The sequence below is a fragment of the Tauraco erythrolophus genome, chromosome 6 (genome assembly GCF_009769465.1).
Source record: "Tauraco erythrolophus isolate bTauEry1 chromosome 6, bTauEry1.pri, whole genome shotgun sequence".
Lineage (NCBI taxonomy): Eukaryota > Metazoa > Chordata > Aves > Musophagiformes > Musophagidae > Tauraco > Tauraco erythrolophus.
In genome coordinates this window covers 72,164,895-72,187,812 of record NC_141470.1, presented here as the reverse complement: position 1 = coordinate 72,187,812, position 22,918 = coordinate 72,164,895, and the positions used below count along the sequence as shown (strand labels likewise).

Below are 22,918 nucleotides of genomic sequence, written 5' to 3'. Positions count from 1 at the left end.
TTTCCAACCTAAATGATTCTACGACCCTGGCCACGGACAGCAGGCAGGGTGGTAGCAGGATACTGTAAGGGCAGTAAGGATTTCCAGGCATGCAATTATAGTTACATTGGGTTTTTTCACATCTGCTGGGCACGACTTCCTCAAGCACAGCGTGCCAACCATCATCACACGTGACAAACGCCCGTTACGGCATGCCGAGGTCCTGCTGTGCATCAGCGTGCCCTGGCAATCCATCAGGGCCAGCGGGGAGCCAAGGGGCTCCCTGCGGCATCGCGGCTTCCCAGCTGTCACGCGGGCACCGTGGCCATCATCCGAGGCGAAGGGCAAGCCACCGCGCCCAATGGTCCCCAAACCTGGCTGCTGGGACAGCTGATGTCCCTCAGCAACCCGAGCTGGAACGCACGTCTACGGCAGGGAAAAACCTCCCCAGCTTTGCTCACGAGTCAATCACAGGGAACCTGACAACAGCCAAGTTCAACAAAAACTTCTCTTGCTTACACTTACAGACTGATGAATGCCGAACAGCCAAATTGCCAGCAATTTTCCATTAAGATCATAGAATGGCATAGGCTGGAAGGGACCTCAGAGATCATCTAATCCAGCCTCCCTGTCATGGGCAGGGACGCCTCTCAACTAGACCAGGCTACTCAAGGCTCCATCCAACTTGGCCTTGAACACCTCCAGGGAGGGGCATCCACAACTTCTCTGGGGAATTTATTCCAAAGTCTTACCACCATCGTACTGAAGAATTTCTTCCTAAGATCTCATCTAAATCTGTTCTCCTTCAACTTAAACCCATTTTCCCTTGTCCTATCAGTGGACACTCTTGTAAAAAGTCCCTCCCCAGCCTTCCTGTAGGTTCCCTTCAGGTACTGGAAGGCAGCTATTAAGTCCCCCCGAAGTCTTCTCTTTTCAAGGCTGAACAATCCCAGCTCCTGCAACCTGTCCCCGTAGCAGAGGTGCTCCAGCCCCTGGATCATCTTTGTGGCCCTCCTCTGAACATGCTCCAACAAATCTCTGTCTCTCTTATGATGGGGATCACATAATTTGCAGCTGAATCATAGAATCACAAAATGGTTTGGGTTGGAAGGGACCTCAAAGATCATCTAGTTCCAACCCCCCTGTCATAGGCAGGGACACCTTACCCTAGACCAGGCTGCAAACTTAAATTCACTCGTGGCCACGTTAACGACAATAACTATCATGCATGTTGGCCACTTACAGACACTTCTGTTTGTCCCTCCTTTGTTCCATGAGATAGGCATCTCCATTACATGCCTCCAGCTTCAAATTAAGATCAGACGGACAAACAAGGACTGCTCTACACTGAAACAGAGTATCAAGTCCAGGTTCATATTTTCATTATTTTGAATTCATCCTGGATTACTCTGGATTTACAATTTGTATAACCTCTATGAAGCTACACCAGGTGAAGTTCCACCAAAGAACTGTTCAGATGAAGTCACAGCAAACGAGAAAAGTTTTGTCCCAGAGTAATCGACACATCTGCCATCATCTTTAACGATAAGTTGCAGTAATTACTACACGTATTTAATCTTGCCCTTGATGATAGTTGCCACCAAGTTCTTCATGAGAAAGCGTGGATCTTCATAATTTTTCAGGCTTGTTTACTTTGGGAATTACTCCAGAAGAGCAATTCCTGTCAATATAGCAAGACACCCTTCTCCCAAAATAAAAATGACATTTGTAAGGTGGGAATAATTTCTTATTTTTGCAAAATGAGATCATGATCGCCTGTCCTCAGTTCAGAACAGTTATGCTGTTTGATGTTCCCCCATTACTGTAACACAAACTCCTGTTGCAGATGAGGTCCAACACGGACAAAGAGCCGTTCTGGCTCCAAAAGCAAAATTATTGCTCTGACAAAGGGGAGCAGTGACAACTCTTGTCCTCTGCTCTCATGGATGAAAGTGGGTGAGTTATTACTGGTGTTGAGCAGAAAGCTGCTCCCACCTCTCAGCTACACCCCTCCATGGCAGACAGGATTTCGTGCCTCTTCTGGTATGAAATCAGAGCAGCTAATGAGGGACCAGCCTCACATTATGGGTTGTTTTTTCTTCCCCAGCAAAATTAATGAGGGAGAAAATTTAGGGCTTCCAAATCATTTTGCCAGATACCTTCGGAGCTGACTGTAATTCCCCCACTGCCAGGGGCAGCTTTAAAGCTGAGCTGTGAATTTGCTTTGCGGTGGGTTACGTACAGTAATGGCACACACCACAGTTTTCAAGTCCCTGCTGTCAAATCAGAAATTCAGAAAAAGCTGAAGGCAACTCCTTGGAATAAAGCCGCCAGGACAGAAACACCGTGAAATGTGCAAGTGCAAACAAAATTCACAGCTCATCTTAGACACACTCAGCGTGTCAATGCCCCAACTGTTTTGTTCATTGCTACACCTGTTTTCGGCGCCCTGAGGCACACGCTATCAAGGCACAACCCAGAGTAATCTGACCTGAAGTCTTCCAACGTTACAACGTTTGCTGCAGAGCTGTTCTCCAGAAAACACTTCTCTGAAATTCCTAATTATTCCAAAACCTAAGCCGAAGCCTTTGCTCTTTGGCATCAAGTTTATAAACCTGGAGAAGGTTTATAAGTTTATAAACCAGGTTTTAGCCTGGAGAAGAGGAGGCTGAGGGGTGACCTGATTACAGCCTACAAATACTTGAGAAAAGATGGTGGGGAGGTGGAGGAAGGGCTCTTTACATTAGTGTTGGGTTACAGGACAAGAGGAAATGGGTATAAGCTTAGTCAGGGGAGATTCAGGTTGGACATTAGGAAGTATTTCTTCTCTGAAAGGGTTGTCAGCCACTAGAACAGGCTGCCCAGGGAGGTGGTTGAGTCCCCATCCCTGGATGTGTTTAAGAATAGGGTGGATGATCTACTTAGGGATATGGTTTAATGGGGATTAGGGACGGTTGGACTCGATGATCTCTAAGGTCTTTTCCAACCTAGAAATCTATGAAATCTATGAACCATTTCAGACACATCCCCTGCGGATCCTGCACACAGAGACTTTAGGAGAGTTAAAATCATATAATTTCTGTCCTCCTGGAAAGCAGCATTCCCAGTCGCCCTTCCTGAGGTCAACCCCTGGCATGAGGCTCTCGAGACACACAGCAGTGATACAGCCAGGACGAGAGGGAGACAGACAACTGACCACTGCTCAGCCAGCAGCAAGTCCAAAGAAAAGAGCAAAGGCACAAGAAAAGCCACACCATGAGAAACGGCTCGGTCAGAGACAGAGAAACACTCTGGTATCCTCCTGCAACGCATTTCAGCACAACTGCTTGAATATTTTCCTTTGAACCAATCAAAGCTGAAAGCAAACACTTTGGTTTAAATCAATGTAAGAAATCAATGTTGGAATCGATGTAAGAATATATCAAATCAATCAGACAAAACCAATCGTTGAAATCAATGATAAGAATATAAAAAGGTTGATTTTTCTTCCTAACGTATTTTGTTGACTAAAAATCATCAGGTTTCAACACAGCATGGAGAGATGCAGTTGACAGCATTTGGAGGGCTTCTAAAGCATTGGTTTTCCTCCATCCCCTTCCTCTCTCCTTACTGAGGCATCTTTGAAGCCTATCCACAACAGTGAAACCCCTGACACTGGGGAAAACGCAAATCTTGATATAAAAATCCAGAGAGCGACCAATATTGAGAGCAACAAATCAAAACTCTTCTTCAAATCCTAACTTTGGTGAGAAAAAAGACAACACCTACAACTTGCTCCCGAGTAGCTCCGACCGCTGCGCGGCTCCATACGGTCACGCGTGTCTTAAGGAAGAGAACACCACCGAAACACAAAAGCCCATGGGGACATCAAATGACCAGAGGAAGTCGCTGCTGGAGGCCCACCTGTTTTATTAGAGAGTCGGAAGGACACCATCTTGTCCGGGATGCTGCAGACATTCCTCACTGACGCGATGCAGCTGTAATTCGCATAATCCTGAGGTCGGAGGTTCTTCAGCTTCAGGATCTTGGTTTCTCCCTGGGAATGCAAGAAAGAGCGTTAAGAAAGGACCGAGGCAGAGGAACAAGCAGGGATGCAGGATACACCAAGACTGGCTTTCAGGAGGGCAAGAGGAAGATGCAGAGGTGGTTAATTAGTAGCAGATATTGAACTGGTCCAGAAAACATATTTTATTTAATTATCTGAAAGAATGGCAGCTGGCATAACCTAAAACTGCAGCTCCACTTACATATTAAAGGTTAAAAAAAAAGAGAGAAGTGAGAGGAACATCGGTTTGACAGAGTCTTTGAGGTCGCAGCATTATTTGGGATAATGTATCTTAAGGTAAAATCTACATGATGGAAAAAAATCAGGAGCTACAGAAGTCCTGTGGTTTTCCTTCCAAAATGAGCTGCTGCTGGATTTTATTTTTAGCCAGCAGTGTAAATGATGGAGCAGGGACCTGAATGGGATATGTAATGAAGGAGTTCCTTCAGACACAATGACAAGAAAAGCGGAGAATATGAGATTCCCACTGCAGCACTATGTGAAATTGGCACTGCAGAACCAGAAACTCAGGAGAAAAAGTCAGTTGCTGAAATACGTATGTAAAATCTTACAGCATCATAAGCAACAAGAGTAACACAAAGCTGAAAGAAACGTTGGGTATGAAATCCTGAGCAGGCAGAGATGTCATGGGAGAGAGCAGGGAGGAAGAAAGCACATCAGCGTGTCAGGTGTGAGGATGCAACAGCGTGAAGGGCTTTGAAAACGTTGGATAAATCTGTATGTCTCAATACCTGCACATTATTCACCCTAGCATTAACAGAACAAACCTCTCCAGGCTTTCCATCTCCACCTCCAGCTGCCCACTTTCAAGTCTTTGCCTGTGTTTATAGTGAGAAGCTAAAAATGTATTATGCTTACACAAGGCCAAGGTAGAACCCCAGCCCAGGGGGGCAGACACTCTGAACGGGCTTGCAAAGCATCAAAAAGAGCAAAATTTGGAAAATTTTCATGATCATGTGTCCTGTTAAAGCTGCAGCAACTTTTAATATTATCACAGCTTGAGCAGCGCATTGAGTTTCTTCCAATATAAAAATATCATGTGCACCAGCTGCCCAGGCCTATACAAGGACATACAAAACGTGGCAGTTTGTGAAAATGAATGTACAGAATTAGCAAAAAGCAATAAAAGAGGAGATACAGCTAGCCAGACAAGAAAAGAGACGGTCATGAAATCAAGCTTGGTAGATGTTTGGAGCACGGGAACTGAAGTGCTTTGTACGTGCAATCGGTCCCACAGAAACTGTGTGATTTAAGCACATAATTAAGCACCTGCTGGTTTAGTCTTTGCAAGACTAAGCCTTTGAAAAGTTGCTCCTAAAGATGAAGATCCTCCTTTAAGCAGAGGTTTAGCCAGGCTAGAGAAGGGCCCGATCCAGGTTAGCAGGAACACGGCTCCTAAGGCCGTGGAGTTCTGGAAGCACGGAGCACCTGCATCCCATCAGTTCCATCCTTAGCTCCGGACTCCAACTTGGAACTTGTGGGCTGAACTCCAAATGGTATTCTGGATCATGTCCCCAGATTGCAGAGATTTATAAAAATGTATGTATTTTCTTCATTGGTTTGGATAATTAGTCTAATTACGTCTAATTGCATAATTATTGTAAATACAGCAAATTTAATCTTGTACTCAGGCTGTGCAATTACAATGTGCAATGAGGATGATGCAAACTCTTAGGAAAAAATTCTGTATCCAGATTTTGGCTCTGGAAAGTTCAGTATTTCAAACACTCCTGCAGATGAGAATGTGCACGTTTGTGCAGTTCTTTTCCCCACGGCAGCTAAAATAAGTAGGTGACATTACCTGACTCATCAAAAAAAACCTGTTTAAAGTTCAAGGATTTGTTTGCATCTACCCAGTTTTCCAGATGCATTCTATGATTTCGTAAGAAAACCACTGGAAAGTACAACCAGCCTTTATCCCTGAGAAAAACCTAATTGTGTTACTACTTATTTTCCCTTGCATGTAATTTGATTTTCAGATTGATAATCCACCTTCGAAGCACTCAACAAAAAAATGCCACCTCAAATTCATCTCTCTTGATGCTCTGAGGTCAGACACCCTCCATCCCTATGGACATCAGCTCTTACTGTTTGTTGCCCTGTTGTAAGCAGAACCAATTATGCAGAGATGTGCATAAGAGACATTTGTGACTCTTAAACCTTTAATTACATCTTTTCCTCCTATAAACATATATCAGATCTCACACAGATACACTAATTTAACCTGATCTCCAATAAATGTAAAAAGGTTATGGATAAGCTTTCAACTATCAACATGACAATCTGATTTATTCATTAATTCAGCCCAGATAGAGAGGTTCTAGGAAAAACGCTTGTAGTAACCTAGAATTTTGGTTTGGTTTGTTTTTTTTTTAAATTGAATCTAATTTCATGTGACACATTTTATTAGATATGTTATTATGAGACAATAGGAAAGGTAATTGTCAGCATTTCCATACTGCAACGCAAAACAAAGTCCCACGTCAAGGGAGTCTCTCACTTTTTAATTAAAACATTAAAATCCTCCAGTTTACACACTTGAATCCAAGGAAACAAGCCACAGATTTGCGAAACTGGGTCTGTACACGTTAAATTAAAAATAATCTCATCACGTTTCGGAGACCAATAACTTGACTATGTAATCTAATTCTCATCTCTGCAAGGTTCCAGGCTACACGTTTCTCAGCAAAATACCACGGCATTGTAGCAATATAAAGCTGTCAAGTACAATAAAAAGAAAATATGAAGGTGCTCTCAAATCATTAGCTGAAAATTATTTATGAAAGTCGCAGGTCGCTTTCTGCTACAAAGCCCAAATTACCAGCCAGTTTTCACCTCTGTCTGTACTCGTTATTGCTTGAGATTTTCCAAAATAATTTTTTATCCTCCTTGCTGTTTTTTTTTTTCCCCCCCAAACACCATCACACACTTTAGTCCATAGGCAATAGGATATGCCACCTTTTTATTCCAGGACTGTGCAAATGTGCTACCAATAAATTAATCTGGTCTAATCTGACAGACTCTTTTGATGGCCCAGTCTGCCTTCATGCCTGTGCACGAGACTAGGAAGACTTAAAAGAGCATTTCTTTCCATTTTTGCCACCTCATCTTTTAAGTATGTAATTCTGGAACAAAAACTTATAGTCAAAGAAGTGAAAGGCGGAATAAAAAATAATAATAATTAAAAAAAAAAAAAAAGCAACACAGGGAGTTGCCAGAGAGCTTAGCCTTCTTGAAAAGCTTTTCAGGCTGTAACTTCTGTGCAGAATCATTTTGCATTGTATTGGAAAAAATTAGGAAATAGCAGTCAAACCAGAGGTTTGAGCTTGCAGCGCCCAAGCAAAACGACTTCAAAGGGGTTCCACCAGATAGCACCTGCTGCGCATCTTCCCGTAATTTTCTATTTCATAATCTTACCAAAAATTTAAAAATATCTTTTATATTAACAAGTCTTATAAAAACATGCAGGTGCATTTGTGCCGGGGTGTAGTTATCTGGAGGGTCTGCCCACTTTCCCACCCCACAAACCCAGCAGGGACACATAGACAAACCCAGTTACAAAGAATCTGGTGCAAGCAGCCTAGGGAAGCTAAAAAAGCTGTACCTTCCTCCCTACCTGGGTAAAGAAGGGCTCGTAGATCTCCACTCCTTTATCAGACCCTTGCAGCAACACCTCCTGGCCGCGTCGCCAGCTGTACCGAACGGGCGGGTTGGAGTTGGCCACGCACCTGAGGAACACTGTCCTCTCATAGTAGAACTGCTCTTTTGCCTCCCCGATGCTCTGGTGGACTGTTACTATGGGATCGTCCAAATCTGGAAAGACAGAAAGCAAAACCAAGGAAATAAAGTCAGGCTTTAGTCGACTCTACGATGGTTCTACTCATGGGAAGCGCGTGCATTGCCTTGTATACAAGTCAAGAGGAAAACACAGGCTCTAAGAGCCACAAATGTATGTTTTAGGACTTCTGCAGTCCTAAATCCAGATTTAGTTTTCAGCACCTAGAATCATAGAATGGTTTGAGTTGGAAGGGACCTCAAAGATCATCCAGTTCCAACCCCCCTGCCATGGGCAGGGACACCCTCCACTACACCAGGTTGCCCAAAGCCTCATCCAACCTGGCCTTGAACACTTCCAGGGATGGGGCAGCCACAACTTCTCTGGTTGCAGATGATCCACCTCACACAACTGGATCTTTGTTTACAACTCAGGCTTTCGGATATAACAACACACACGATATCATACATGATAGTGTCAACTGTATTTGTTACGTTTCCACTAACACTTCCATTTCACATGTTTTTCATCTTTACTACTTGTTTCTCATGTATGATTTCAATTTAAACATCGCTTCGACTAAATAGTTTGTAAAGCTTTGGAAATAAATAGACAGACTAATTTGCATCCTAATGGTAGGATCCAGTAGATCACATGCATGCATCTGTTTTCCTTTAAAGCAGCAATTTAATCCAGTAATACAATGCATGTCCCCTTCTTTCCGTTACATGCATTTAACGCCTAGCAGGTAAATTCATTGCAGGTTTTAGAACCCAATTCTCTTGATTAAAATACAGATATCACATAATTACTCCCACTGCATCAGCTCAAAGAAAATTAGATCCTCACAACAGAAATCACTCATCTTATATAGGGAAGCAACAACGATAGCCCTTGGAATGTGAGTACGCCTAATTCATTAATCCGGACTTTATTCCATCAGGAACAAGTCGATTCCTGCTTGCAGAGTTTTACTACTGATTATTATGAGCTTTCCCTGAAGGTACAGTTATGATGAAGAAGGAAAAATACATAAACTAAAGAAAGGAAGCAAAACCCATCTTTACTAGGCACTAGTTCACAACACTCAACCTCCAAATGATGTGGCCAGCAATTCTCCGGCGAGCTTCAGGCAGGAGTAACACTACCTGGAGGGCTGGCAGCCAAGGAGAAGTTGCTTCTCCAAGTCTAGCCTCTATGTTTTAAAGCTACGTCCAGGTTTGGCTCCTACAGCTACAATACAGGCACTGCTGCTGCTGCCCACAGACAGCAGGAACAACTTGCCCAGTTGTACCTGTACCGACGCGGTCTGCACGCACACGGCAACACCACGCTCCCGTGGGCAACTCGGTCTTGACTGAAATGATTTCAGAACCTTATCACCAGCGCTTCTTCCTTAAAACAAAATATAAGTAATTCTTTATGTAGGGCTCAATTAATTGCTTGTCCACAAATTTAACCCTATTTTTCCCCTCTGCTCTGCTCTCGTGAGACCCCACCTGCAATACTGCGTTCAGCTCTGGAGTCCCCAACACAAGAAGGACATGGAGCTGCTGGAGCGGGGCCAGAGCAGGCCACAAAGATGATCTGAGGGCTGGAGCACCTCTGCTATGGAAACAGGCTGGGAGAGTTGGGGCTGTTCAGCCTGGAGAAGAGAAGGCTCCAGGGAGACCTTCCAGCAGCCTGCCACTACCTAATGGGGAACTACAGAAAAGCTGGAGAAGGACTTTTTACAAGGACGTGTAGTGACAGGACAAGGGGCAATGGATTTAAACTGAAAGAGGGGAGATTTAAATTGGATATAAGGAAGAAATTCTTCACTCAGAGGGTGGTGAGGCACTGGAACAGGTCACCCAGAGAAGCTGTGGCTGCCCCATCCCTGGCAGTGTTCAAGGCCAGGTTGGATGAGGCTTTGAGCAACCTGGTGTAGAGGAGGGTGTCCCTGCCCATGGCAGCGGAGTTGGAACTGGATGATCTTTGAGGTCCCTTCCAACCCAAACCATTCTCTGATTCTATGAAAGTCTTGTGTGAGCCAAACGCCAATTCATCAGATTTGTCTGAGGCTGCGATTCAGTGAAGTGCAGAACGAGGTTCTCAAATCTTAGCACGAACACCGGTGCCAAAGGGAACATTGTCATGCTCAAAGGGACTTGCAGCCTTGAGTCCCTTTTCAAAGGTGTGGACAACAAGGATGGTAGTTTTGGATGAAGCACCACATGCGTTTTGGTCCCATGTCCTTTCCCCACGTGCCAGCCAAACACCACTGTAACCACCACAGGGTACTCTGCAAGATGGACTATCAGCACAGCAGTTCTTAAAAAACTTGAGTGTTTGATAGTTTTTAAAAACTAGAGGTGAGGCAGAGCTTCATGGGATTATGAAGGAAGACCATCGTTAACAATCTGAATAGATTAGCATGTTTCAAATGTCCGCACTGAAAAGTGGTTTGCACTTAAAAATTATTCTTTAGATGCTTACATTTTAATTTGCATAAGAAGAATAAAGCTTGAGAGTCTCTTGATTAATTAGGAACAAAACATGTTCTAAAATTTGGAATAATTCAAGCAATAATATCTTGCAATAGTGCACAGATTTTAAGTAAATGTTACCTTCGTTCTACTCAACCAAACATTTAATTTAATATTACAGAAACAAATTATGAAACTGCGGCTCCAAATTAGGATGGCATTTTCTAATGAGATTCCATTTTCTTTTAAAGGTTATTTGAAATCACGGTAGCATTTGAAAAGCGATGAGGTTGTCGCATCGTTATGTCTTCTACTCATGCAACGGAAAATAAAAAGGAGGAAATCAGCTAGCTTCAATTTCTAGGCCAAAACACCTGTTTCTTGTATTTTGAGGAAAATCAGAACATTTCACACATGAAAGCTTTCCAGTGTCTGATTATTAAAGCCCATCCTTAGACCACAGAGAAGGATGCCCAGAGAGGTGGTGGATGCACCATCCCTGGAGACGTTCAAGGCCAGGTTGGACGAGGCCCTGAGCAACCTGATCTAGTTGGAGATATCCCTGTTCCTTGCAGGGGGGTTGGACTAGATGACCTTTGAAGGTCCCTTCCAGCCCTAACCATTCTATGATTCTATGACTGGCAGTCAAGAGCCTCCAACACCAAGTGAGGGGACCACCCCTCGAATCTCTCACCCTTAGATGAAGGTCCATGCCCTTAAGTGAAACACACAGAAATCCAAGTCTTGACTCAGCTTCATTTTGATGAAGGTACTCAAAACTAGACACGTTCAATCACTTAAAGCCCCAAAATGGGACTTAAGGCAATTGCGAAGCCTCCCAGTGTAAGGTGGCCATCAACATCCCAGCTGACTCGCCAGAGGACAGCTTTGCAGAGGAGACCCTGGAGGTCCTGGTGGTTAAACAAGAGATGGCCAACCATATCCCAGTCTGCAACAGCAAAAGTGCATCCAGCAGATCCAGGGAAACGATCCTTCCCCTCTATCCTGCAGCTGTGAGACAACATCCTGAGCACCCTGTCCAGGTCAAAACATGGACACAGTGCAGCAAGCGCAGAGGAGGCCACCAAGATGATCAGAGGGCTGGAGCCGGTGCCATACAAGTAGAGGCTGTGGGAGGTGGGTTTGGCTAGCCTGAAGAAGATAAGATGAAGGGGAGATCCAACTTCTATCTTCAACTGACTACCAGGAAGTAATAGGAAGAAGATGAAGGCAAACTTTCCTTAGAGATGCAGAGCAAAAGACCATGAGTCAATGGATCTAAGTTGCACCCAGAGAAATTCCTCCTGGTTATAAGTGAAAACAAATTCCCCGTGCAAACAGACAAGTGCCCAGGGAAGATGTGAGATACCATCCTCAGAAACGTTCAAAGCATGACACACCTCTGAGCAATCTAACCTACTGTGAAGTTGGCCCTGGCTTGAACAGGAGGTTGGACAAGAGCTGTTTCCCAATCTAAATTACTCCACGACATCATGAGCTGTGATGTCATCACTTCCTCGTGCTACCTACTCTCTTGCAATGGGTCCATGCTGGATGTTGGTTCAGCCCCTCCAACACCAGTAGTGTCCTCTACAACACAGAGAAGCAGACACCCTCTTTCTGCATGGTGCTGTACTATGACAGGGGATGGGTTTTGATATGACTACAAGGAAACTGTCCCCCACGACATCCTTATCTCAAAACTGGAAAGACTTGGTTTTGATGGATGGACCACTCGGTGGATAAGGAATTGGCTGTATGGTCGCACTCAAAGAGTTGTGGTCAATGGTTCAATGTCCACGTGGAGGCCAATGACGAGTGGTGTTCCTCAGGGGTCAGTACTGGGACCAGTGCTATTTAACATCTTTGTTGGTGACATGGACAGTGGGATCGAGTGCACCCTCAGCAAGTTTGCAGATGACACCAAGCTGTGTGGTGTTGTGGACACGCTGGAGGGAAGGGATGCCATCCAGAGGGACCTTGACAGGCTGGAGAGATGGGCCTGTGAGAACCTAATGAAGTTCAACAAGGCCAAGTGCAAGGTCCTGCACGTGGGTCGGGGCAATCCCAAGCACAAGTACAGGCTGGGTGGGGAATGGATTGAGAGCAGCCCTGAGAGAGTTGGGGCTGTTCAGCCTGGAGAAGAGAAGGCTCTGGGTGATCTTATTGCAGCCTTCCAGTACTTAAAGGGGGCCTACAGGAAAGTTGGAGAGGGACTTTTTACAAGGGCGTGTAGTGACAGGACAAGGGGCAATGGCTTTAAACTGAAAGAGGGGAGATTTAGATTAGATCTAAGGAAGAAATTCTTCAGTCTGAGGGTGGTGAGGCACTGGCACAGGTTGCCCAGAGAAGCTGTGGCTGCCCCATCCCTGGCAGTGTTCAAGGCCAGGTTGGATGAGGCTTTGTGCAACCTGGTGTAATGGAAAGTGTCCCTGGGGGGGACTAGATGATCTTTGAGCTCCCTTCCAGCTCTAACCATTCTATGATTCTATGAAACCTCAAAGAAATTTAAGTTGGGAATGCAAACGCGGCAAGCCTTCCACCAAAGCACTTCATAACAGTCAATTAATGGAAAATTTGCACTGCAGAACTTGACTGATTCTTCCATCGGCAGTGCTGGAAAGATCTCAACAGCTGCACCACAGCAAAAGCAGCAGCACTGACAGCAGACAAAACAACGCCTGCCATTGTTCCGAGATTTCGCGGAACGCTCAACTGCCGGCCCCGCTGCTGGGCAGGGTGAGACAAATGCTTCACTGGATTGTTATGTAAGACCGTGTTCTTGCTCAAGCAGTGCGAGAGCTGCAAACATAACACAAAATATGCTTTTTTAAAATAATTCTGCCAAGGTGTTCTGCAGGGTTACTACAACGGAGGCATGCAACTGCCAAATTCCTTGCCTTCAGGCAGGGTATTTAAAGTCACCTGATCTCGGTGGCATTAATGCCCACTCGTCAAAGCGCTCGAGAACTCCAGTTTCATAGACTCATAGAATGGTTAGAGTTGGAAAGGACCTCCAAGATCATCTAGTTCCAACCCCCCTGCCATGGGCAGGGACACCCTCCACTACACCAGGTTGCCCAAAGCCTCATCCAACCTGGCCTTGAACACTTCCAGGGATGGGGCATCGTTTCAGCATCTAATTGAATTGTTACTAATCGATAGCCAAATTTCCAAATAGACTTTAAAAAAAATATATCTATTTAGAGCTCTGTGCATATGTGCAAGTATCTGTGGGTGTTTGCTCTTCAAAAGCCCTGGAACAGTCAGGGACTCAGCGGGCTGGGATGGAAGCTATGGACGTCAGGTATTGCACAGAAATTAACCTGGGAAGAGGAAAGAGGGGAGATCTCTGAAGAGAAGGGAGAACTTACTGCAATGGAGAAAGATTTTAGCATTAGAAAGCTCAACAGATGAATTTTAAGAGGAAAAAAAATCCTAAAAGTTTCATTTTGGGTTGATCAAATTATGAAGAGTTAACTGACTAATCGTTCTTTAAATTAAACCGAAGTCATGGGTGTTGCCATGTAGTTAAAGCCTATTAATCAAAACGAAAATAATTACAGAAGTATGTTTTCCACAGAGGTTTATGCCACCATTAGGTTCAATTTTTCAGTCTTTAATCTTTGAATTGAACCACACACTTTCCAAAACCCAGATGGCACAGGCATGCTAAACACGGCACTGGAAGAATTCCCTTCACACATCCCTAAGCTCCCAAACAAACAGAAAACCCAGCAGAAGCTGGTCAAAACGGGTCTAAAAACGGGTCTAATCCAAATGCACTGCGAATCGCACCGCGCTGGTCAGAGACGTTGACGTGGAAGGTGCACAGAAGTGGGGCAGATGCTATCAACCTCCTCTCTACGCTGAACTGCAAATCACTGGAGGCATCGCTCTGTCTGCGAGTAGGAAACACGGACCATCTCCTGCAACCCTCACCTGAGCTCCAGGGAAGTTTCACACGAACAAAGAGCAAAGCAGGATCACAGACTATATCTGCTACATCATCTTTTCTCAGCTGCTGGGACTACACGGCTTGCTGATTTCGTTTGTTAATTAGCTGCCTTTGTCTTCAGATGTTCAAAGCAAGCGATGCTTGGAAGTCAGGATAATAATAAAACGCGCATCTGGTAAATCGATTGAAGCTGCTTCATCAAGACACCCAGAGAGGAGACAGCAGTGATGCATATATTTAGCCTAACTCGTGAGTTATTCTTAAATACGAAACATGTAGGACTGCTATGTTTTTCATGCTATTTCCCTTACTGTAGCCTTACCTAGCACAAGCTATCAATAATTATGCAGGCTTGAAGTCCTTCGTGGTAAAACAAGATACGGCAGTTACACACGATTCAGAAAATGCACAAAAAAAATTCAACAAATACCTATTTCTTGCATACCTACGGAAAGGATACTGAGCTGTCTTGCGTACCATCCATTAGTACACGTAGTGTGGAGACACAAGAGCTCCAAACGAGCTGGAAATAGGGGAGCCAAGTTACCTGGAGCTCCACATAAGATATTTTTCCCTCTACAGCCCTTTAAAAGAGATTTATTATGCATCTGCAGTGCCGTGTTGCATGTGCAGTAGGGACACAACAGCAGAAAGCCAGCATCACTTGCATGGCCAGATGCTATAAGCAAGCAAGCCTTTCTTCCTTGCTCCCACAAGACTAAGAGCGTGACCCTGGGAGACCCCTGATGAGCTTCTATTGATTTCCAATACCATTTTGGGAAGATCAAACACATGCCAGAAGGCTGTTAACATGCTCAAACACAAAAGGACAAACAGGATGACCTTAGTAGTCAACAATGCCCTGCGCAGCTCAAGACCATTTCTGCCTGCCAAGGGTTGGAGTCTATCAACAAAGAATCCAAGAGGAGAAACATAACAAACACTTGGTGATGTAGTTTTATGGAGAAAACGTTTGCTTTATTCTTTTAATGAGGTTATAAACATACCTGATTGAAACTTGCATGGACTGCTCATACGAGTGCATCCTAATGACGTCGCGAGGATGGCACAGAGCACGCAGCCCTGTAAGTGGGCAGCGATGGTTTTGTTTATCCCAGGATGCCAAACTGAGCCAATGCTCGTTATTTTTGAGTCTGGATTAGCACAGGAGTCCTTGGACAGCAGGCACACTGGCGCTGAGGGTTTTGCATTTAAAGCACTAACAGCAGAAAACAGCAACACCTACCACAATACTGAATTTCCATATGTCTAAGAGGCACTGGCACAGGTTGCCCAGAGAAGTTGTAGATGCCCCATCCCTGGAAGTGTTCAAGGCCAGGTTGGATGAGGCTTTGGGCAACCTGGTGTAGCGGAGGGTGTCCCTGCCCATGGCAGGGGGGTTGGAACTGGATGATCTTTGAGGTCCCTTCCAACCTTACCCATTCTATGATTCCATGTATATGCAAATAAAGAGAGATGGGCCTGCCGAGATCACTGCGTGCAGTAAGAGCACGGATATAATCTTCTCTCATATGTAGAACTGGTGACCTGAGTACAGGATCCTAATCTGGTGTCAGCCACTGTTAAGCAGCATTAAGAAATTAAAGGGCAAAGAAAAGAGCAACAGAAAAGTACTTACACACTGGAGAAAGCACTCACGACGTCAGCTTGCAGTAAAAGATGTAAAGAGCGAGACGCGTTTAATTTCTCAGAAAAGAGGACTGAGGAGTGACTTTATGATAGGATGTAAGTACCTCATGGTGGGAAAACAGCAGGTACAAGAGAGCTCTTTAGGCTACCGGTAATATATACAACAAGCAACAATAGCTGGAAACTGAAGGAAGCCCAATTCAGTACGGGAAAGATCAGACTTTTTGGTTTTTTTTTGAAGATAAAGGAGTTGAAGAGAGGAACAGACTACCTGGGCATAGAGAGGACTCCTCACCTCTGCAAAATGCAACCAGAGGCGTTTTTAGCGAAACACAAATTATTACATCCAATATAAGAACAGCTGAAAAGCAAAAAAAAAAAAAAAAACCAAAACCCAAAACCAAACCAAAAACCAACCAACCAACCACAGATAGGGCTGTAAGATAAAGGAGAACAAATGAGACTGATGTCATGGTCAATTCTAATATTATTTTTTTAGGAAAAAAAAATGTCATTAGAGTTGATTAAAGAATTCCAGATCATTATCATTAAATCAAGCACACTTGAATCAAGAAATGGAGTCATTTAATCTATCTTAGCTCAGGCCAATGGCATGAGCTTTAATAAGGCCAAGTGCAGAGTCCTTCACTTGGGGTATAAAAACCCCAAGCATCACTATAGGCTCGGGGAGGAGTGGCTGGAGAGCTGCCTGGCGGAGAAGGACCTGGGGGTGTTGGTTGACTACCGGCTTGATATGAGCCAGCAGTGTGCCCAGGTGGCCAAAAAGGCCAATGGGATACTGGCGTGTATCAAGAATAGTGTGACCAGCAGGAGCAGGGAAGTGATCCTGCCCCTGTACTCGGCACTGGTGAGGCCACACCTGGAATATTGTGTCCAGTTTTGGGCCCCTCGCTTTAAGAGAGATATTGAGCTCCTGGAGCGAGTCCAAAGAAGGGCAACTAAACTGGTCAAGGGGCTGGAAAATAAAACTTATGGGGAGCGGCTGAGGGAGTTGGGGCTGTTTAGCCTGGAGAAGAGGAGGCTGAGGGGAGACCTGATTACAGCCTACAAATACTTGAGAAGGGATGGTGGGGAGGTGGGGGAAGGGCTCTTTACATTAGTGATGGGTGATAGAACAAGAGGAAATGGGTATAAGCTTAGTCAGGGGAGATTCAGGTTGGATGTTAGGAAGTATTTCTTCTCTGAAAGGGTTGTCAGCCACTGGAATAGGCTGCCCAGGGAGGTGGTTGAGTCCCCATCCCTGGATGTGTTTAAGAATAGGGTGGATGATCTACTTGGGGATATGGTTTAATGGGGATTAGGGATGGTTGGACTCGATGATCTCTAAGGTCTTTCCAACCTAGAAATCTATGAAATCTATGAAATCTTTTCATTCCACGTGCATTAGGCTATACCACACTTTGGTTCCCCACCACGCCAGACATGTGAAAAATGCTGACAAGCCATGACGATCCATAAACCAAGCGTGTAGGAAACAAGAGTTCGAGCCACTCTTACACTGCAGGGATTGAAAGGACATCCAGGTAACGGGACAGCAGTTACAAAAGCACTCGTAACGTATGACTCTGCTACAGGAGTTTCACTTTCCAGGGATTTATGTTCCTTTTAAGAACTAAGATTCAGATATAAGCATACAGGAGTTGGATAGTCTTCAAACAACGTAAATTTTTATCCCAATATACAGAATTGATTGAGGAGGAACTCTGCAAGAACTGTCTTGTTGTTACCCTTGGGTTTTAAACAGCTAACCTTGTTGGGTTTTTGTTTGTGTTTAGTTTTTTTTTTTTTAATTTTCTCTGTACCTGTAAAGAAACCGAACGGAAGGTTACATTCTAAAAGAAAAAAGGATTTACCAACCAAGCCAGGAGAAGCAACCACTAACACTAAAGTCCACCCAACGTGCACAACACATTACTAGGAATAATTGTTACAAATAGGACTCTCTAACATGATAAGTAATTATTGGTTGCATAATCGCAAACTCAATTAATGCTCGCTCCTTCAACAAAAGAAACTTAATTTTGTTGAAGCAATGAACACCAAACTGGGTTAAGAAAGGCTAGTTCTAGGCCACATCCATCTCCATTTAATGGCTGTGGGAAAATTTTTCCAGAGGCTCCTCAGATAGTTTAAATCCCTGTTAAAAACCACATTTTGAATGTATCAAGTGCAAATAATGGTCCCTTGGAGAGCAGAGGCTCCTGGTAACACCCCACTGCTCTCTTACTGCCTTCTTCTGGACTTCACATTTTCTAAAACGAGCATGAAAACATTATATTACAGAAAAAAAACCACAACACCACCCATATATTTGACAGTCCATTCCTATATAACAGAGAGTGCCATGTTTTCCCACCCCCACCCCATATATGTTCTGCTCTTCCAAGACTGACACTTATTTTCCAGCTTTAAACTCTTTACCATTAAAAATGTCAGTATAGAAATCTCAACAGTGCTCTACATACTTTCTCACAATCTCTACTCCTAAAGAAGACCGTATTTCTTCCCAGTTTTTCTGGAACAGAATACAAAAAATATGCATTTTAGGGGAAGAGAAATAAAAAGAAAGCCAAGACTAGAGGAAATAAATAATGGTGAGTGGATGACGAAAAAAAGGAGGGCACGTAAGAATCTCCTTGGAGGCAGATGAAGATGACAAATCAAGCAAAGCTACAGCAAAGAGGAAGAGGAAAATGAACATGCCCGGAATATTTAGTGCCCACACCTGAACCCAGACAAGTGAGGCCTTTCTGCTGACTTGAAAGAAATTCCCCAGCCAGTCCATTTTAGGAGCACGGGCTAAAATCCCACCCACCTTCCAAGGGACCTTTTCTAGTCCACATCTTGCTTCTCTCCACATCTTCTCCATTGATGACGCCATCAATTTTGCATCATCAGCAAAAATTCATACCGAAACATCACTACAGCACGTAAATGCAGCTGAATCCCACAGAGCATCCAAGATTTCCTTCCTTAGATAATTACATTTGCCTGCCCATCTGCCAAGCCTCCCTTCCCCAAAACCTGCTGAGCTTTTTAGCTCCTTCTAGCAAAATTTCAAATGGGGATTGAGATCCCAAAGATAATTAACCTCCAGCACATTCTATAAAATTGGTGCACACACGTGGGGAGATGCGGGCATAGGGGCAAGGCTCAAATTAGCTGAGGGAAACGCTGCACCATGAGCTGATGGTGGCCAGAGGACATGCAGCCAGTCTCCTGGCCTCAGGCACCCATGGGTGGCCTGTGCAGAGCCCACCATCACAGAGATACCAGAGATTATGGGGAACAGCAAGTCTTAGGGAGAGGGAAGGGAGACAGAGGTGTGGGGAGGAAGGACACGAATCTGCAAGAATCAAAGTTTTATTAATTCTGCTACTCCAATTATACAAAATAAAGTATATTTACGCAGGTGAAGGACCTTGAGCTGTTTGGTTAGATGCCTTCTGCAGTGCTCCTGGTAGCCCTGCATGTGCTGACTGCCAGGGCTGAGCCTTCCCCAGCACCTTTTGCTCCCCAGATAAGGGGCATCAATGGAAGGAGTGCCTTTCTGGTTTTAACGAGACAACCCACACCAAATCTCTTCAAAACAGCAACAAAATCTCACCTTCCAGAGAAGGTGCCTACAAAACAAACCATGTAGAATCACAGAACAGTTCGGGTTGGAAGGGACCTCAACGATCATCCAGTTCCAACCCCCCTGCCATGGGCAGGGACACCCTCCACTACACCAGGTTGCCCAAAGCCTCATCCAACCTGGCCTTGAACACTTCCAGGGATGGGGCAGCCACAGCTTCTCTGGGCAACCTGTGCCAGTGCCTCACCACCCTCAACGTAAAATATGCCAGGGAAGTTTTCCGATACGTACAGTTGGCAGGAGGGGAGTATTCCAGTTAGCGATAGCAAATCTGAAAGACATCGTAAGCCATAAACTCAGTGCTTTATACAGTCTAAGCCTATTTCTATTACAGCTCAAATCAGATTCCTACAAACAGACGGCATTTTCAAGCCATTAATACAGTCTATCTTTCCACTCGAGGGATATTTACGGCATCAATTATCTTGAACCTCATCTGACACGTACTCATCTCAGACTGATCTAACTACAGCTATTATCATGTGTTAGAGACAGTTTTAATTTAGAAAAGGAACAGCATAAAAGGCATTCAAATAACCTTATAGCACTCTTACTAGATTTTTTTTTTTTTTTTTTTTGTTCAAGGAGAAAAATAAAACCCGCACACGCAGCCAGGTAATACTTTGGAATTAATACTCTAATTAATTGTAAGCTTTTTTCTTTTGTTAAAAATACTGAAGTCTGGAGTATTACATTGAACAAATTCTGCAGAGTACCTTCCTCAGCAGCTATTCAGGGCTAATTAAACATCACTGAAACGAGCTCAACATGAAAATACAAGTCTTCCTTGGCTGATCCTAGTAGAAATTTTGCATTTCCATTCCTGCATGCATGCATATTTAATTTTCACAAGCAAGGTTGTCAGTAAGTATTAGCCAGTTATTTTTGTGGTTTCTGTAAAAAGTCCATGTCTTTGGACACCCAGAAATAGCAAGGTGGGAGGGGTGTGCTGTGGCTGCTTTTGCTCCTGCTGACCCCCACCATTCCCATGACTTGTTTTCTGTCTCTCTACTATCTCTTTTTTTTTTTTTTGTGCAAACTGTCCCTGTCAGTGTTCTGTGTTGTTACACCCTCTAGTATCACAGTTGTAGTACCATATCTGAAGTGTATTATTCTCATGACAATATTCACCCATAATTGACATAATCATATGAATGTACGTATTTTAACCTGAAGGAAAAATAATCCTACTTCTGAATCTTTTTAAAACTGCCCCTTCCAGAGCATCCCTAATCCCGTAAAACCTTTAACAGAACTGCCTGGGGAGTGGTGACAGTGCAATCTCAACCTCTGGAGGCCCCAGACCCTATGAAATAGCCCCAAAACAGAAAGGCACGTGCAAGCAATGCCAGGCACGGGCAACCACCTGAGGAAGCACTCACCAACTTGAGCCATGCCGCTGTATTTACCCTCTGGTAATTTAAAATTAAAATAATTAATAATTAAAATTTATAATTAACATTATAAATGACCCTCTGGTAATTTATTCTAAATAAATGTGCTCACGGGTGCTGATGCCCCAGCAGAGGACCAGGAGTGAGATGGGGCCAACAGAAGCACCTCCCCAGGTGGTCCCAGGGAGCCAGGCAGAGGCTTTCATAGATTTCATAGATTTCTAGGTTGGAAAAGACCTTAGGGATCATCCAGTCCAACCGTCCCTAATCCCCCATTAAACCATATTGCTAAGTAGATCATCCACCCTATTCTTAAACACATCCAGGGATGGGGACTCAACCACCTCCCTGGGCAGCCTATTCCAGTGGCTGACAACCCTTTCAGAGAAGAAATACTTCCTAACATCCAACCTGAATCTCCCCTGACTAAGCTTGTACCCATTTCCTCTTGTTCTATCACCCATCACTAATGTAAAGAGCCCTTCCCCCACCTCCCCCCCATCCCTTCTCAAGTATTTGTAGGCTTTGGTGGATGCTGGGGCACAAACTGGTCTGGAGCTAATGAATCCTAACGATAGCATGTGTTTTGAAAGCAACAACTAAGATAATGTTGCTTTTACCAGCCTGCTTCAAACTCTGCGCTCAGGTGAACGCCGCGGCCTCCCGGGGAATTCGGTCGGTGCGGTGCCTGGCTCTCGGGCTCACGTTTCCATCTCCTGTGAAATACAGGATCCCCTTATCCCCAAAAACCTTGAAGGGTTTGACCCCTTGGCATTCTCACCCAGAATAAACACTCCTGCTTCAGCTGCAAATTCAAACAGGAGTCTTTATTTACAGCTACATAAAACTATTTTTTATTATTTTTTTTATTTAAGCGCAACTCCCTGTATCATTTGGAACCTCCTGACACTACGAGCTAAGGACAGAACCACTAACACATGCCTACTGACTTTCACTGCATCTGCCATCATCTTCTGATAACATTTTGAGGTTTTTTTTGACCGGGAAGGGATCGTAGCCTGTTGCTTCCTTTCTGAGGAGGAGCTCAACAGGCTGCAAACCCACACCAGCACTTGGGTCCCTGCTAAACCCCCAAACCAGCTCATGCCCCTGACAAAGGACGCATGGAAGCATCGCTCCTGACACAGCCTTGCCCTGTCCTACTATCTTGGAGCTGCTTCTGCAGGATGACCACAAAGTTTCCAGAACAAAAAAACCAACTCTGTCCTACCATTGAACCACCGTCTCGCTTTTTTTGGTGAGGCTTGTTTGAATTTCCATTAACAATGGGCACCTCTACAAACACACACAAATAGTCCATGGTGAACTTTTTTTTTCCCCTCCTCTCTCCAGAAAATAACAAGTGCCAGGAACACACTGGAATGCAACAAGACTGATGAAAAATGTTAATGTGAGAGTTCAAGAGGCTTTTTGTTGAGCTACAAGCTCGACCTTGCACTTGCTTTATTCTTGGCTTGCTTTTATTGAAATTGCTGCAATTTTAATAAAATTTTCTAATGGTTTTCAATGTCTGTTCTCACTGCTGGTTTGTGCCTTCTGTGTCTTCCTGATATCCATCAATTTGTAAGAAACAGGCACACACAAAAGGAACCTTTTATAATCCTGGATAACGAGCAACACTGCATTTTGGTGATATTTCAGGAGAGCAAACCACGGAATCACAAAATGCAGCACACTTATTGTCAAGGTCAACGGTCAAGTCAAATCAGAGACTTCTTGCAAGTGGAGTGATTGCAAATGAAAGCATGGTAGAGCAAGCCCTGGGTTATAGACAAATTACAGCCTACAAATACTTGAGAAAAAGATGGTGGGGAGGTAGGGGAAGGGCTCTTTACATTAGTGTTGGGTGACAGAACAAGAGGAAATGGGCATAAGCTTAGTCAGGGGAGATTCAGGTTGGATGTTAGGAAGTATTTCTTCTCTGAAAGGGTTGTCAGCCACTGGAATAG

At 44.3% G+C, this 22,918-nt stretch overlaps 1 protein-coding gene across 1 annotated transcript in view; it reads right to left on the bottom strand.

Moving 5' to 3' along the window:
• MDGA2 (MAM domain containing glycosylphosphatidylinositol anchor 2) overlaps nucleotides 1-22,918 on the bottom strand; it is a 403,898-nt gene that overhangs the window by 186,308 nt on the left and 194,672 nt on the right. Inside the window, exons 4-5 of the mRNA XM_086613247.1 lie at nucleotides 7,662-7,858; nucleotides 3,883-4,015 (exon numbers count right to left, since the gene is read on the bottom strand). Coding sequence (XP_086469373.1) covers nucleotides 3,883-4,015; nucleotides 7,662-7,858 — 330 coding nt within the window. The remainder of the gene's footprint in view (nucleotides 1-3,882; nucleotides 4,016-7,661; nucleotides 7,859-22,918) is intronic.